This window comes from Schistocerca serialis, chromosome 2 (genome assembly GCF_023864345.2).
Source record: "Schistocerca serialis cubense isolate TAMUIC-IGC-003099 chromosome 2, iqSchSeri2.2, whole genome shotgun sequence".
NCBI lineage: Eukaryota > Metazoa > Arthropoda > Insecta > Orthoptera > Acrididae > Schistocerca > Schistocerca serialis.
In genome coordinates, this window is record NC_064639.1 from 920,437,927 (window position 1) to 920,457,007 (window position 19,081).

Here is a 19,081-nt window from a genome sequence, read left to right on the forward strand (position 1 = left end):
CCCCCTCCCCCCCACCTTAACAAACACTTTACAACAAAATAAACCACCCACCCCACCCTGAACCACAGCCACCCACCCACCTACCCAGCCCACCCTAACTAACCACTTTCGGCCTATACATTTTACCCACAGCCCTTAAAAAAACCCGAACAATGCAATAGCCCTCTGGGACACTCTTCCGCCAACAGTACTCATCTAAATGAGACTGAAGGTTGGAAGAGCGCCTCTTCCCCCTCCCAAGAACTGACTTAACCGCCCCCCACATCCCCTCAATTGTGTTAGTGCAAGCCCCTGTATCATAATTCTTAAACTCTAAACTGTGGTTCACTACCAAATGATTAAATCCCCTCTCACCCAACCCCCTATAAGAAGAAAAAGCATCGGAAACTACTGTGGACCCTGGCTCTACATACTCCTCAATTAACCCCACTAATTCAGCCTTCGACCTCCCCTCCACAACCCTAAAAACACATTCGGAACCCCCACCCCCCGGAACAACAGCCCCCCCACACCCAAAGACCAGCCACAGACTTCCCCCTCCCATACTTCCTTTTCCCAAACTGCGACTCGTCCACCTCCACAACCACCCCATGCCCCCCCCCAAATTACCCCTGTACTTAATAAATTCCGAACACACTTCATGACAAAAGGAATACCAGTCTAAAACAGTCCTCTCACTCACACCAGTCTCAAACGCGCAAAAACTCTGTGGGGATCTATAACAAAAATAATACGTAACAAGCACAATCTCACGCATGCCCAATCTAGACTTCTCGAACCAGGTACCGCGCCTTATGGAATGCCATACGCTATCTTTCCTGCAGCACCACATGTACCCGTCCCTGGTCCGAGAGGCCGGAACTTTAACCAATTTCATCGCCTCAAGGCAAAGAGAGCACTTTACAACTTCGGCAATTAATCCGAATAGCTGTAGAAACTTGATCAGGTCTAACGGTGTCTCGCCCATCATCGCCCTCAACTGAACACTATTCATGCGGTCTTTCATATCCATTCCTGAACAAAAAACCACAACCGAATACACTCAATAACAAACTCACCCGACGTACAGCAATTACCATTACATTAACCATCACACAAAACCGTTAACTCACTAATACAAATTCCGCTTCAAAACCACGAACACAGCACTCACCACTGAGCAACAGCAAACTGACCCCAACAAACCAAACAAACGTAAACCATGAACACACCACCAGAGGGCACGACAAACACCCCCACGACATCTACAAACACGCCACAATCACAAACCAAACTCCGCGCCGTAATGACGTCACACACCACAACACGCTTACGTCACGGGTCAAAGCCGACGAGTAAGATCGGAGGTTTCTGTTGACCGGTTCTCTGTTACCTTGGGCCGTTTACCAATCCGTTGCAGACATTGCTTGAGGCTGGTAAAGTAAAAACCATGATTTATGTTAGTTTTTTTGTTGTTCTATGTGATGTATTTGTTTTACATGGTGCAACATAGTATAAATTAATGATGAAAATCTCTTTGGTTCCCAGCTGGGTGGCAGTATTAAATTACTGCAACATTTTAAATTATGTCATTCTCATCATATTTGATGAAGTGTCAATATTTTAGATTCCATAACATTTGTACTGACAGTATGCCCCCCTCCAGCTGGCTGAGGGTGGCTGGATGCTGTCTGGCCAGCAGGTTGGGGGGGGGGGGGGGGTGCGCAGTTGCTGTGGTGGGGGTAGCGAGTGCATGTTCACATCTGTCTGGACATTTAAGCTGTGTCTTGTGTGATGGACTGTACAGGGCACATTCTTCTTGCATTGCGACTAGTGTGGGATTCTGTGGTGCACACGATTGGTATCCTTCATCGCTGTTGACCAGGTTATCAGGAATCTGTATTTCAGTGTACTCATTTATGATACTATCCCAATAGCTGGTTGCTTGGAGCAGCATCTTCTGAAAGTCAAAGCTGTGGTGTTACTTGATGCTGTGATCTGCTGTCATTGATTTATCTGTTTGTCCCAGTTGCACACACCTGATTGGTTCTTATGGCATTTTGAAATACATCACTGTGTGTGTCAAGTGTATTGTTGACTAGATTCACAGGCGATTCTATAATCCCAGGTACGTTCAGTTAAGTGAGTCTTTTTGCAGAGCTGAGCTGCTCTTTCGTCCTTGGTGGTGGTTGGAAGACAGTTTTTGTGTCTGATGTTTCGAGTAGCTGTGCAGTTTTTGCTAAAACCAGTTCCAAGTACGGATGGAAAGTGAGTCTCATGTCTTCTTCTTCCTCTTATTGGTTTGCTGCATCATTTCTCTTTCTTGAATGTACTAATCTGTGCTTACAGTACTCATTTTTTTCAGAATATTTCCTTCAGGTGTCATAGTTCAGCTGGGAGACTTTCTTTATTGCAGTTGACATGCCCCTATGTATTACAATGGTCAGCTGTTGTGCTGGATGATGGCAGCTTGTTGCATGCAGTACAGGTCTATGTGACAATTCTTCCTATATACAGAATGGCCTAGTGTACCATCTGTGTTCTTCTATATCAGTATGTCCAGGAAAGAGAGACAATCATTCTCGTGTATTTCCATAGCGGAAACAGTGTTTTGATGAGCGCTGTTACGGTGGTCTAGAAACTCATACAGTGCCTGTCTGCCATACTCATGCACCACAAACACATCATCCAGTGCCTGGTTGCCATACCACAAACATATCGTCGATATGGCAGAAGTTGTGCTGGAATCTCTGGTGATCGGTTTCAAGGGCCACGTCCTCGGAGTATTCTGTGTAGATATTTGCGGTGTGCATTTTGTGTGTGTGTGTGTGTGTGTGTGTGTGTGTGTGTGTGTGTGTTGCTCAAGAAGCTATAATGTGTAACAGTCTTTTCATTGTGCCTGTCTGCAACTCAATGAGTCATCCTTATAGTGAGTAGCAATCTGTCCTTTCACTAATATTGTTAAAGAAAAGGAATATTCATTCTATTTGAAGCCACAGAACAGCATATGATTAAAACTGCTCTACTAAAACAATTAAACCAGAACTGAATGAATTGAATATCCCCCCACCACCACACACACACACACACACACACACACACACACACACACACACACACACACACAAAATCCCATGCGCACACACACCATTACCCCCTCCCCTCCCCCAGAAGGCCGATCCTATTTCTCTGTATACCTAGAGATTCGGAAACCCAAGAAACAGACCTGCAGATTGAGGTTGTCCAAAGAGTCTTTGAAAAATGATGTCCTCTAGAATTAAAGATACAGTTCCTTGATTTAAAGATGGCTCTAATCAAGCAACTTCTAACTTAATGGAATAGGAAGTGGTATGCTGTAGCTACTTGTTGCAAGCTGTGCACTGTAAAATATTAAACAACTGCATGAATGTCTTCATGCAAAATGTGCTGCCAAAAATCTGAAATTATTTTCCGACTCTGCATTGGCCAAAGTGGACTGACAAGTGAATATATTCCTAAATGAACTGCTCCCAACTTACCGCAGTTGTGGTGCCTTTATTATCAGTGACACACATGTTATTGCAGAACCCTACTTTTACTGTGATTAGGCAAACACGGAAACTACCTGACTCACGATGATTTCCCAATAGGCCTGACCCCACTTTTTAATGCCTTCATCTAAATCCCCCATTACTTTCATTTAAGGGTATTACATTATTTACTCCTACTGTTTTATTGAACTGACAGTCTCATCAGTCTTCTATAGTGATTGGGGATCTGCAGATTGGGCATGGATAGTATGCCTCTAATCACTTGAAATGTCCCTGAAGACCTTTGGCACACTTCCCACATCTTATGGTACTTTCCTTCATACTCAGTTATATTTTTGCCTTTAATTTTTTGTATCGTCATTTAAGTTGTCCATCTTATTTCTTTTAGTAGAATGATGAAATGGATAGATTGCTACTCACCATTCAGTGGAGAGGTAGAGTCGGAGACAGGAACAACAAAAAGACTACTAAACATGTAAGTTTTCAGCTAGAAGGCCTTCTTCTGAAATACACACACACACACACACACACACACACACACACACACACACACACACATTCATGCAAACACAGCTCTCACTCACATGACCAGTGTCTCTGGCAAGGGCGCGAGTGTGCATGTGTGTGTATGTTCCAGAAGGATAAAGGGCACTGCAAAAAGAAATGGGAAAATTGACTCCATTCTCTGCTTTGTTTAATCGCCCTGTTCAGTTGTTGAATTTGTGCACAGAACTTATAATAGTGCCAGACTGTCTCGTTCAAGCAGGTTGGAAAAGAAAGCTTTGTCATAAAACAACTGTAACAATTATTTGCATTGAGCAAAAATTTTTTCAAGAAAAATGTGGTAAAGTTATTACAACAGAGTTTCTGTTAGTGTTCATGTTTGTGACAAATCAAAAATTGTGTGCAAAACTTGCGCTTTACCAGATGCTTGACTTTCATGGTCAGTATGATTACTAGTTGAATTATCTGAACACACCGACTGAGTCAAAACAGAGCTACAGCTCTCTGCTGGCTTTTCTTCAATCATTCAAAAAGTCGACATAGCATGTATTGTACAAATAGTGAAGAAGAATTACATCTCATTTACTATATTGAAGCTGTAATTAAGTCAAATACTCACCCCATAATGTCCTTTTTAGAGACGTGCTAGTCTCAAAATCATTGAGGGAGACCCTCAGGGGAAGGTGACAGGAATGGAAAGAATGTAGTAAAGTTACAATTTGAGATGGCCCATAAGGTGTGTTTAGATGGTTCAACTTTCTCTGTTTGTCACATTCTGGATCCCCAACTTCTGCACTACAAGAGTAAATGATTTCTGTCTGTGAATTATTGGTTAGTCAATGCATATTTTGTATGAGAATATAATATGTGTTATTAGCTCGCTGCTAGCAAACATAAATTTTCAATTTGTACTTTTGTTTGTAGCGATACAGCACCTCTTCTACAGCAAAGAAAATGACTGGGGGTTTAGCCATTTTATGTCCTGGCAGGATGTTCTAGAATCGGATAAGGAGTATGTTAAGGATGACTCAATTACGCTGGAGGTTGGTATAACTTTTTAGTATAAAAAGTAATTTTGTAAATAACAGTATGACTAAATTATTATGCTGCTTTATTTTTGGCACAGTCATGAGCATTTCTCTGTGTTGTTACCTGTTTCGACCAGCCAGTGGTAATTTGCAGACTGTCAGTAGACATTACTGAAGGCAATGTTAGAGAGCAGTTGAGGTTTTGTGGATGGAATGAAGCTTCCTTTTCATTTGTATTTGCAGAAGGAATGTTTAATGGAATAGCTGTAACTCTGCGGAAGTAGAATGTGATATGATTTTGTAAACAATTAAAAAATTAAAAAAAATTAAATTTTAGCAAAGTAATGTAGAAAATGAGGGAAAAATAGGTTGTTGCATTTATGTTCGTTAGCAAAAAAGAGTATGAGATGCACACTGATGACTAGGTGGTGCTGCATTTGTTACAATGTGTAGCTGCTAGGACACAGTTTCCTCATAGAATGCCAGACTGGAGAGGGCAGTAAGCAGCAGCATTAGATACTGCAGCTTCTCGCCAAGCACTAGTGGGCTGTCAGGAAGGTGGCACAGCAAACATCAGATATGAGCAATTCGTTGCAGGTGTCGAAATAGGCGTCATTGGAGACTTTGTTCAGTTTCAATGAAATCTTGTCGGTTTACAAGCTGCATCTCTTCGAGTAAAACACTCGAGCTTTCAATAGCTGTCTCTGCCACTGTTGTCAGTAGTGAAAAATAACTATCTGCCAGAACGCAGAACGCACGTTTGACAGCTCCTAGGAGCTTTCCCCCCCCCCCCCCCCCACCCCCCCCGCTGACCCTGTGGGAGTGAGTGATGTCAGGTGGCATGAGGGGCCAGTGTCACATTTGAAACTGCCACTCCTGTGTCCCTTCAAGTGTCAATCCTCGGTCTTTGCTTTTGTTCAGTGTGCAGAGCCTGCCATCAAGCCCTGCTAAATGTGTACCCCTGGTCTCTGTTAAAATTGTTGCTGTTTATCCTGATTTCAGCCACTTTTTTGATGACAACAGATTCCCAGTATGACTGTATTTTAGGCAAAACTCTGACCTCTAAGACCTATGTTGTCTTTAAGGAGACACAGCATTTCTCTTGCAGGTGGCCTGAACACTGGTCTCAGTCCACGTCTCTTCAGCATGCATCCTATCTTACTAGAAGCTGCTCCACAGCATGGAAACATGCAACTGGTTCAGCCTCTTTCACCAATTCACGAGATCTACATCTACATCTACATTTATACTCCGCAAGCCACCCAACGGTGTGTGGCGGAGGGCACTTTACGTGCCACTGTCATTACCTCCCTTTCCTGTTCCAGTCGCGTATGGTTCGCGGGAAGAACGACTGTCTGAAAGCCTCCGTGCGCGCTCTAATCTCTCTAATTTTACATTCGTGATCTCCTCGGGAGGTATAAGTAGGGGGAAGCAATATACTCGATACCTCATCCAGAAACGCACCCTCTCGAAACCTGGCGAGCAAGCTACACCGCGATGCAGAGCGCCTCTCTTGCAGAGTCTGCCACTTGAGTTTATTAAACATCTCCGTAACGCTATCACGGTTACCAAATAACCCTGTGACGAAACGCGCCGCTCTTCTTTGGATCTTCTCTATCTCCTCTGTCAGACCGATCTGGTACGGATCCCACACTGATGAGCAATACTCAAGTATAGGTCGAACGAGTGTTTTGTAAGCCACCTCCTTTGTTGATGGACTACATTTTCTAAGCACTCTCCCAATGAATCTCAACCTGGTACCCGCCTTACCAACAATTAATTTTATATGATCATTCCACTTCAAATCGTTCCGCACGCATACTCCCAGATATTTTACAGAAGTAACTGCTACCAGTGTTTGTTCCGCTATCATATAATCATACAATAAAGGATCCTTCTTTCTATGTATTCGCAATACATTACATTTGTCTATGTTAAAGGTCAGTTGCCACTCCCTGCACCAAGTGCCTATCCGCTGCAGATCTTCCTGCATTTCGCTACAATTTTCTAATGCTGCAACTTCTCTGTATACTACAGCATCATCCGCAAAAAACCGCATGGATGATGTCTATCATCAATGGTTTCTGAAGCCTTTACAATTTCTCTATTGCTGTAACCATTCTTTCTTAACACATGCTTTAGTCCCCTGATGGGACAGAGCTACATGGAGCTGCCCAACTTGGTTCCACACATGCATAACTCTGGCCCTCTCTGGAAGGTTACAGAAACTGCCATTACATTTATATAAGCAGAACGCTTCCACCCTCAGTAATCATTGATTTTATCTCCTGAAGACAATGCCAGAGACATCTATTGAAAGCTCTTGTGTTTTATTTGAAGTGACACGGATTGTAAACTCAGATGATTTTATTAAACCATGCCACCGGGGAAGAGGCTAGACTGTTTGTTCAGCAGTTTATCATGTTCTTTCATTCTTGAAATGAAAATCTCAATTTCTCCACCTGTTTCCTTAGTGTGGAAGATATTTTGGTGCCAATATGATTATTCTCCATAGCAAAATATGCACCTAAAGCAGTTTTATTACTTTGGTAGGAGCTTTCTTTAGATCATATATTGAATGTTCTACCTCTCTGGCCTGTATATTTCATATCTCCATTGTGGCTTGAAATCTTACAATCTCCTGCTATTTGTACTTGCTCTCTTTCTTCAGTAACTTACGTCTTATTTGTGTTTTAATGTTATTTGTCCTTCTGAAGATGATTTTTATATTCACCATATAGTGGAGATGCTGAGTCGCAGATAGGTACAACAAAAAGATTTTCACACTTAAAGCTTTCGGCCAATAGGCCATTGCCCGAAAGCTTTAACACTTTGGGTCCTGAGCCATTGCGCTCGGGTGTCTACCATAAAACCTGGCTAATTTTAACGTATTTTAAACTACTACAACTCGTGAAAGGTTTCAGTTATAGCAATAGAATTACTCTTATTGAAAGACCTAGACTTTCTTGTTTAAAACCACATATATTATACCTTTCTCTTGAATTAATACATACTTTCGACAAGCGTTATTATTATAACATTGTTTTTGAAAAAAAAAAAAAAGGAAAAATTGGTCAAAGGTATATTCACTTTATTTTCTAGAAGGAATTTTTTTTATTTTACGCAAAAATTGTAATTATCATGGATACAGTATGTCTTATCTATAGGAACTTCCTGTAACTATTTTAGGATGCAATTTTGCTCTTTGTGTGGTAAATTTGGAAGCACGGCATTTTGCACAGTGCTACTTTACATTCACTACACTGGTAGCTTGTGTCTTTTCGCCACACTTTTCCAGTCAGTTTTTTTTTTCCCTCTCAGAGAACACACTACACACTGTTTTTTTCAGTTTCTTACCTACTTCTGTCTCAATCTTTTCCAGGAAATGATTTCCAGTTGATAGTCTTGAGAGTCCAGATGGACCAGGTCGGGGTTCGAGATCTTTGCTTTGTGCAAGATCTGCACAGATAACTGTCATGAAATGAGATGTTGTGAACTGTTTTCCAGTAACCTTATTGTATAATATGCAGGAATTTACAGTCACCATTAGTATAACATGGAATGCCAACTTTCTCCACCACTTCACAGTTCGATGTTCAAATGCGCCGTATGACAATCGCTGATCTGTTAAGTCAACACCAAACTTGTTTTTACTGTAGTCCACTACACATGATGGCTTTGACTTCTCTCTTCCTCTCTGATCAGTGAAAGTGACCATCTCAGCAGTGTGCCTTCTACTTATCATATGCACATTTCTTTTGTCCTTCCAACACAGTGCTAACATATTTCCCTTATGCCTGAAAATAAGTTCACCTCGCTGAAGGTTCGGATCTTTTATAGCACGAGGCAATCCCTGCTGAGATTTTCTTGTTGTTCCCACAAGAGCAGTTTTTGCAGCTTCCAGTTCTGAAGCAAGTATTGGACTTGTGTAGAATCTGTCTGTAAACAAAGTGTAGCCTTTTCCTGATAGATTTGCAAGCAATGTCTTTACCAGAGTCACTGTGTCGGACCTTTCACCCACGTAAACAGAGAAATTCCAGATGTAACCTGTGTCAGATTCAGATAACATGTACAGTTTGATACCGTATTTATTTGGTTTTTGTGGCATGTACTGTCTGAAATACACATGACCTCGAAATTTACACATGCCTTCATTTATGGTAATTTTTTGAGATGGTGTATATGCACGCTGGAAATTAGCACACACATTATCTAGAAGGGGTCTCACCTTGTGCAGTGGGCCATAGCCAGTTTCTCCTTTCCTCTTAGCTAAGGAATTATCACTAATGTGGAAGAGTCTCAAAATAGAAAGAAATCTGTCACATCTCAAGATGTTTGGACAGAAATTACACGACACAACAGGGTTCTTGGACCAGTGCTCTTGTATACATGGCCTCACACTTACACACACATATGGACTACAATTGCCAGAAACTTCCTTATTTGCATAAGTGTAACTCCTTTCCACATTGATAGTGAGCAGGTGGGTGAAAGGGAATTTGTGCTTCGTAATTTCCTGATGCGTTGTTGAGCATACAGATTAGTTTGTTGCTTTATATGTTTCATCATACTGTCTGTCAGGAAATACGAGAAAAATTCTAGAGGTGCACTGTTCTGGTCTAAACTGACAACATTGCATATTCCAGATTGTCCTGAGAATAGATCAATATCTGGTGCACGATCAGTAGTTGTCCAACCTTCCTCAGAATCGGTGCGGTGCGCAGGTCTCGGCTTCCTCCTCGCCGTCAGCCTCGCTCGTTCTTCAGGCACAATGTAGACTGGATTACTTGCTGCTGAAGTGCTTGGACACCTGCTCTCCTCTTCTGAATCTATCGGAAGAGTAGTATTTGCAAATAAAATCGTAATTACGTACTGAGAGTTTTTTCAGTGAAAATCTGAGCAAAAATTATACATGTTTTGTTGTCAGAATTCTTTACCTGAACTGCCAGAAACTTCTTCTTGAACATAGTCCACATCATCATCAGAGTCATCTACAATATCTTCCTCTGACGAATCAACGTCACTTTCTTCTAAATCACAATGTAACTCGCGAGCAATTTCTTCGTCCATCAAGCCACGCTTCGCCATGTCAACGCTACTGAGGCCGCGCGGGAAAAAATCGCCACTCACAAAACACGACAAATGAAAAGGGGAGCACACCCTTCCACAGCATGCCTGCCCCATCTAGTGACCAGTACTCGAACTACAGTCCATGCAGTGCCTCCCAAACAAGCAGGAGCCGTAAGAACACACAAAGGAAGGAAGGGGAAGAACGAGAACCAGCGCCCGTAAAATTACGGGCCTACAACTTTCAGGCAGGCTGTGCACGCCCATATTTTTACGGGCGTCGGCGCCTAAGTGTTAAGTGTGAAAACCTTTTTGTTGTGTCTACCTGCGACTCAGTTTCTCCGCTATATGGTGAGTGGCAACTTTCCTTCTCATAACATTGTTACATTCCATCCTGGATTTTCCATTGTTTGATTTTTATATTCTTCCGACATGTGCTAGAAATTGGTAACTGAATTCTGAAATGCTCATCTGACTGTTAAAAATGTAAAAGTCGATCACTTTACCGCTAAGACAGTCTATTTATTTGAAATGAAGTGTTTAATTTCACGCTATTGGCTAGTTTCAACTGTTCGCTTCATTTCAAGTGCATGTATGGCATTATGTTATAATAAAGAACCAAACATGAGTACTGGTACTCAAAGAAAATTTACATACGGATGTGCATTTTAAGCTGAATTATGCACTTTAGTATGGTTCGCAAAATCCCGACGCTCTTGGAGTATCCTTTGATGTCTTGTTTCTTTTGACATATGTAAGATCTTTTAATGTTTTACACGTACGAACATATGGGATTCCTGCGTCATCGTAGCTGTGCAAGCGCGGTGACGCCAGTTATCTGGCGCTTTCTTGCAACTGCTGAAACGAACCTATTTCTAACAAGTTGCAGGAAAATATTGCGAATGGTGGTTTGAAAAGCGTTGCATTCAAAGCAGATTTCCTTTTATGCAAGATGAATTATGTGCGAGAATGTACAATGAATTTCTTAAATCACAAAGCATTTGACTCTCATTTACAAATCAACTCTTTGAGGATGACCATTTAGAAGTATTTCGAGCCCAGAAGATGAGACATTTGCGTTGTTATTAAAAATTTTACTAGCACATTTGTGTGTGTATCTTAAATTGCAACACGCGCAAAAAAGATCAACATTATATGTGGAAGCTTAGCTTCTCTTCCAACTTATTAATCTTAGAGACCAATATTATATGTGAATTTAAACCATTAACTTTTCTTATTTGTGTATTCGCGCTACTTAAGAGTGATCTTGCTATTGGCTGACTACCTCACGTGTCCTATTGCTGTCATCAGATGGCGAGATCAAGTGAATGAGCCGACTCTTACAAAAGCGCATCGCAATCTCAGTTTCAGTGCTTCGGAAAGTGACATGCGTTATTTGGTGGAATTCAAATTTATACCTTCGTAATACAAAAATATGCATCGTGCATGTTGCTGCACATCAAAGGTCTTTCAAAACGTGTTTTTCCTCCTGAGTTTCATTTTCTAAAGTGCCGGGAAATTATTCGTCGGTATATAAAACCATAAACATTCAAAGGATTGATGAGTTTTACAGTGCCGAGGAAGAGTATACTGTCACTTAACATGGAAAAAGTGTATTTTCATCTGGGAGAAAGTGTATTTTTAACCAGGAAATCCGGGAAAAATCCGGGAATTTTTTTTCCTTGTCCACGTATACACCCTGTATGTAAAGGCTGTTAGTGATACCAGGTTTAGTGTTCAGTCCCTAGTGAATGGGACAGGAACTGAAATTGAGGGTAGCAAGCTAAAGCTGAAATGTTTAATTCCATTTTAAAATGTTCCATTACAAAGGAAAACACAAGAGAATTTCCCCAATTTAAGCCTCGTACCACTGAAAAGGTGAATGAAATATGTGTTAGTGTCAATGGCGTTGAGAAACAGGTGAAACCTTAAAATTGAACAAAGCTCCTGGGCCCGATGAAATTCCTGTCAGATTCTACACAGAATTTGTGGCTGAGTTAGCCTCCCTTTTAACTATAATCTATCATAGATCCCTCGAACAGAAACCATGCCCAGTTCTTCGGGGAAAAAAGCACAAGTCACACCCTTCTGCAAGAAGGTTAGAAGAAGTGATTCACAAAAGTATCATCCGATACCCTTGACATTGATTTGTTGTACAATCTTAGAACATATTCTTAGTCCAAACATAATGAGGTATCTCGAACAGAATGACCTCCGTGCCAACCAGCATGGATTCTCAAAACATTAGAATCCTGTGAAACTCAACTCAGTTTCTTGTATGACATTCTGAAGGTTTTGGATCAAGGCAGTCAGGTAGATAACAGAATTTCTTGATTTCCGAAAAGCATTTGACTCAGTACCACATCTATGCTTATTATCAAAAGTACAATCATATGGGGTATCAAGTAAAATTTGTGACTAGATTGAGGTCTTTGGACTTGTTATCTTGGATGGACAGTCACCGTCAGATGTAGCAGTAACTTCATGTGTGCCCCAGGGAAGTGTGTTTCAGTCCTGCTGCTCATGTTGTATGTTAATGACACTGCAGACATGATTGATAGTGACCTGAGACTTTTGCACATGATGCTGTTATCTTTCATGAAGTACTATCTGAAAAAAGTTGCATAAATATTCAGCCACATCTTGATAAGATTTCAAAATGGTGCAGAGATTGGCAGCTTGCTTTAAATGTTCAGGAATGTAAAATTGTGCGGTTCACAAAACGAAAAAAATGTAGTATCCTATGACCGTAATGTTGATGAGTCACTGTTGGAATTGGGCAAGTCGTGCAAATACCTGGGTGTAACACATTGTAGGGATATGAAGTGGAATGATCACATAGGCTCAGTCATGGGTAAAGCAGATGGTAGACTTTGGCTCATTAGTAGAATACTGGGGAAGTGCAATCAGTTTGCAAAGGAGACTGCTTACAATTCACTTGTGCAACCGATTCTAGAATGTTGCTCAAGTGTGTGGGACCCTTACCAAATGGGACTAACAGGATAGTGAACAGTACAGAGAGGGGCACAAGTTTGTTTAACCTATGGGAGAGTGTCACAGAGATACTAGAAGGACTGAAATGGCAGACTCTTGAGGACAGACTTAAATGATCCTGATAAAGTCTATTAACAAAGTTCCAAGAACTGGCTTTAAATGGTTCTAGGGATATACTAAGACTCCCTCCCCCCCCCCCCCCCCCTCGACTCCCCCATATATTGGTCACATACGGGTACCAAGGATAAGATTAGAATAATTGCTGCACATGCAGAGGCATTCAGACAATCATTCTGGATTGGGAAGAAACCAAAACCAACCTAATTCCAACATTGAACCCTGCCTCTTTCAGTTCATACCACCATCCAACTGTGATCCTCCCACCTAACCACCTGCTGGTCACCTACCAGGAATTCCTTATTTCCAACTTAGCATCGTCATCCTTTCAGTAGAACAAAGAATAGCCATACACAACATCAAAACAAATGACAACCTAATCATCCTACCTGCAGACAAAGGTTCCAGGACTGTTATGTATTGCAGTGACTACCTGGCAGAAGGCCTGTGCCAATTGTCTGACCCCTCCACATATAAACTATGCCAGAGTGATGCCACCCCTGCAGTCCAACACAAACTTCAGACCCTGCTTAAAGCGTTTAGGACCTTCCCAGAACATCTCCACTGAATCCCTTTATCTCCTCACCCCGATGACACCCCACACTCCCGCCTTTTGCATGCTCCCCAAAATCCAGAAACCCAGCAATCCTGGATGCCCCATTGTGGCTGGTTATTGTGCCCCCACTGAAAGAATTTCGGTACTCATTGACCAACACCTCCAACCAGTAGCCTGTAATCTACCCTCCCACATCAAACACCTTATTAGCTTGCTTCTAGCCCACAACTACTTCTCACTTTGAAGGGTAGGTATATAAACAAATCTGCAGCACCCTCGTGTGTCAACCTTTATTATGGGCCATCTAGAGGAGACCTTCCCAGCCTCCCAAAACACCAGACACCTAGTCTGGTTCAGGTTCATCGATGATATCTTAATTATCTGGACCCATAACCAAGACACGGTATGTTTGTTCCTTCGCAACCTCAACATCTTCTCTCCCATCTGCTTCACATGGTCCTTCTCAACCCATTGTGCTACCTTCCTAAATGTTTATTTCCTCCTCTCTGATGGCTCTGTCTCACCTCTGTCCACATTAAACCCACCAATAGTTCCTGCATTTTGACAAGTGTCACCCCTTTCACACCAAAAAATCCCTCCCATATAGCCTGGCTACCCGGAGATGGCATATCTGCAGTGACAAAAACTCCCGTGCTCAGTATGTTGATGGTCTCACCAAGGCCTTCGCAGAGAGGCACTATCCTCCAGACCTAGTCCGCAAACAGATCTCCCATGCCATTTCCTCTCACAGTCCCATTCCTTCCACCACCCCCAAAATCCAGCCACAAAGGAATGTTCCCTTCATCACTCAGTACCACACCGGCCTGGAACAATTTAGCCATATCCTTCGCCAGGCCTTTGATTACGTGTCATCGTGCCTTGAAATGAGGAGCATCCTACCTGAGATAATTCCAATCCCCGCCTAATGTGGTGGTCCGTCACCCACCCAACCTCCCCAATATCCTAGTCCATCCCTATGCCACTCCCAATCCCACCCACTTGCCACAAGTATCATATCTCTGTGGAAGACCAAGGTGAAAAACCTGTCCAAGCCACCCAAGCAGCACTTCCTATTCCATTCCTGTCACAGATTTAGCCTACCCCATCAGGAGCCAGGCCACCTGTGAAAGCAGCCATGTCATTTTCCAGCTCTGCTGCAGTCATTGCACAGCTTTTTATATTGGTATGATTACCAATCAGCTGTCCACCAGGAGAAAAGGCCACTGCCAGACTGTGGACAAGAGCAAAGTAGACCACTCTGTGGCACAACATGCAGCTGAACATAACACACTTGATTTCAATGGCTGCTTCACTACCCAAGCCATCTAGATCCTTCCCTCCACCACCAGCTTTTCTGAACTGCACAGCTGGGAGTTATTCTCACAACACATTCTCCGTTCCTGTAATTATCCTGGGCTCAACATACAGTAACATACTGTCCTCACATCCTCCATCCAACAGTTTCCACCCCATGTCCTATCATCTTGTCCCCATTCTTGTCTCCCACTTGGTTATTTGCAGTCCGCTGTCAACACATCCTCCTGTTTTTCTCCGCTCCCTTACTTTTTGTTCCTTTTCCCCCCACATCCGTGCTCCACGTCTTGGTGCTATGCATGTCGGCAGTCTAGTCCCTGCAAACTCCACCTGACAGCGTACATCTCTCTCCCCACCTGTACGCTACTATCCCTTTTCTGTCCCCTCCATATTGCTGCTTAGATTCTACATGTATTGCATTCTGGCGCAAGATGCTGGAGTTGGCACTGTGTGTGTGTGTGTGTGTGTGTGTGTGTGTGTGTGTTTACTGGTGAAGGCTATGGCTGAAAGTTACACACACCAAAAAAGTTTTGCATCACCCCAGCTCCCAGAACTCTTGGAGATAGACGTTGAATGTGGACATTGTATCACAGACACAGTCCCTTTTGACTGTTTGGAGATGTCACTAAACCCACCCAAAGATGTAAACAACCACGCATGAGCAGCACCTATTAGATGGAGGGGGTCCGACAGCCAATCAATTCCAGTCATTCCACCAGGAAGGAGGTACACGGCTTGTGTTGGCTGTAGTTCAACCATGCGTGGATGCTCAATACCACAGTTCGATCGCATCCACATTCTTACTTTGTGCCAGGAGGGGCTATCAACAAGGGAAATGTCCAGGCTTCTGAGAGTGAACGAAAGGGATATTGTTCGGACATGGAGGAGATAGAGACAGGAACTATCAATGACATGCTTTGCTAAGGCTCCCAAGGGCTACTAGTGCAGTGGATGGCTGCTACCTACAGGTTATGGCTTGGAGGAACCCTGACAGCAATGCCACCATGTTTAATAAGTCTTTTCGTGCAGCCACAGGATGTCATGTTATGACTCAAACTGTGCCCAGTAAGCTAAATCATGCTCAACTTCACTCCCGACGTCCATCTTTGCAACCACAACACATGCAGCGCTGTGCAGATGGGCCTAACAACATGCAGAATGGATCGATCAGGATTGGCATAAAGTTCTCTTCACCGATGAGTGCCACATATGCTTTCAACCAATCATTGGAGATGTGTTTGGAGGCAACCCAGTCAGGCTGAATGTCTTAGACACACTCTTCAATGAGTGCAGCAAGGTGGAGGTTTCCTGATGTTTTGGGGTGGCATTATGTGGGGCCGACGTAGGCTGCTGGTGCTCATGGAAGATGCCGTAATGGCTGTATGATACGTGAATGCCATCCTCTGACTGATAGTGCAGTTGGCAGCATATGGCAAAGCATTCGTCTTCATGGACAATAATTTGCACCCACATCGTGCACATCTTGTGAGTGACTTTCTTCAGGATAATGACATCGCTCGACTAGAGTGGCCAGCATGTTCTCCAGACATGAACCATGTTGAACATGCCTGGGATAGATTGAAAAGGGCTGTTTATGGACAACGTGACCCACCAACCACTCTGAGGGATCTATGCCAAATTGCCGTTGAGGAGTGGGACAATCTGGACCAACAGTGCCTTGATGAACTTGTGAATAGTATGCTATGACGAATACAGGCCTGCGTCAATGCAAGAGGATGTGCTACTGGGTATAGAGGTACTGGTATGTGCAGCAATCTGGACCACCACCTCTGAGGGTCTCGCTGTATGGTGGTACAACATGGAATGTGTGGTTTTCATGAGCAATAAAAAGGGTGGAAATGATGTTTATGTTGATCTCTATTCCAATTTCCTGTACAGGTTCCCGGAACTCTCGGTACTGAGGTGTTGCAAAACATTTTTTTGATGTGTGTATATGCGAGTGTCTTTTAATTGTGCCTGTCTGCAACTTTGATGTGTCTTCTTTACAGTAAGCTGCCATCTATCTTTTCCTACATTGTTGATATTCCTGCCTGGAGTTTCTATGGTTTGAAAAACAAAATCCAAACATTTTTGCGTCTTCCTGAAATGCCATGTGTGGTTTATTCCCCTCCCTAAAGGAAAGAAATTATTTGCGGGAACCATTTTTTATTTGACTGTGAAGCATTCCTTAAAACTGTCTTGGGAACATTCTTGTAGAACTCTTAAGAGGTTACAGGTAGGTGGTACTCTGAATGATGTCAGTCATCAGCATTCGCTATCATTGGTTGGATTCAAATATCCTTTCGGTGCTTTGAACAGATGTGAAGTTATTACTTTCTTAAAACTTTCAGAATGACCCTCACAACAGTATGTTTTGTAGGATAAAAAATGTGCAGAAGAGCATCTTTTTTGCATACTGTTGTCACTGGCTCCTAAGTACTGTTAATACATAGTGTTTACCTTGACTCGTACAGTAAATCAGCAGTATGACAGTGATCCAACTGCTAAGCTGTGCAGATTAACCTCATTTCTTTTTGCTTGTGTGAATAGCAAAATATGTTCTGAATGTGTGTATCTTCGATAAAGTGGGAGCTAAACTGATAATTGCATAACTAATATAGATGTTAGCATAGATTTCTTTGAGATAATATATTTATTATCTGTTCCATTATGTTTTAGGTTAAAGTCCAGGCTGATGCACCACATGGCGTGAGTTGGGATTCGAAGAAACATACAGGATACGTAGGTCTTAAAAATCAGGGTGCCACGTGCTACATGAACTCTCTTCTGCAGACACTGTATTTTACAAACCAACTAAGGAAGGTAGGTGGATCATTGAACTCTTAAACATAATTATTGATGCTACTCTTACTTTGTCATTGGAAGCAGTGTCCGTTTTAGTTGGCATACACAGATAAATGTTGGCTTTAGGTTGTTTCCTTTCAAGATTTGTGTGTAGAATGCTCTGCAGATGGAGACAAATGATGAGTTATTCAGAACTGATATTTCAGTTGACATTACTATATTGTCTTTGGTGCAGCTTTGACAGGTAAGTGGTCTACCCTTTTCTCTCTCTCTCTCTCTCTCTCTCTCTCTCTCTCTCTCTCTCTCTCTCTCTCTCTCTCTCTCTCTCTCCGTGTGCGTGGGGGGGGGGGGGGGGGCGTGCAGAGTGGACAGAATAATGATTAAATCTTGCTACAAATATACCAACTATTAGGTACACTGAAGTGAAGAAGAACTACAAGAAACTGGCTACTAAAATCTAAATATACATCCATACTCCGCAAGCCACCTGACGGTGTGTGGCGGAGGGTACCTTGAGTACCTCTATCGGTTTTCCCTTCTATACCAGTCCAGTCTCGTATTGTTCGTGGAAAGGAGGATTGTCGGTATGCCTCGGTGTGGGCTCTAATCTCAGAAATCAACAGAAATGATGCTATTTGTGACCGAGAATTAATACTGGTGAACCATTTGTCAAGGGATATCTTTGGAATATGCTCTCTCTCCACAACTTCATGATCTAAATTGAAATTCCAGCAGAGTAAGTTGTCAAGGCTGTAGAAATATTTTTGTTGACTCTTCTGAAAGTTCATCTGGGCAAAGTGGAGTAAGATGTATGAAGAGTTCTACCTAAAGTAAAACTTTCCAACAACAAGTAGATATAATAACTGTTAGTGGATACTATACGAGGTGTGGCTAGAAAAAAACCGGACTAGTACTGGTGAAACAATAAAACGAATGCAATAAGGCTGAAAGTCACGTGGCCTGTCACGTGACACTCGCTCCGCCTACTGCTCGAGTTTCATCTGCCTCCTGCACTCAGCCTGCCCGTGGCGTCTGTTTTAAGTAGTTGACGTTTTGTCTGTGCGTCGGAAAATGTTGAGTGTACAGAAAGAACAGCGTGTTAACATCAAATTTGGTTTCAAACTAGGAAAATCTGCAAGTGAAACGTTTGTAATGTTACAACAAGTGTACGGCGATGATTGTTTATC

The 19,081-nt window shown here is 42.5% G+C and overlaps 1 protein-coding gene across 1 annotated transcript in view; it reads left to right on the forward strand.

Annotated features, from left to right (window-relative positions):
- Window positions 1-19,081, forward strand: part of LOC126458288 (ubiquitin carboxyl-terminal hydrolase 7) — a 216,205-nt gene that overhangs the window by 4,536 nt on the left and 192,588 nt on the right. The window contains exons 5-6 of the mRNA XM_050095228.1: window positions 4,938-5,056; window positions 17,769-17,912. Coding sequence (XP_049951185.1) covers window positions 4,938-5,056; window positions 17,769-17,912 — 263 coding nt within the window. The remainder of the gene's footprint in view (window positions 1-4,937; window positions 5,057-17,768; window positions 17,913-19,081) is intronic.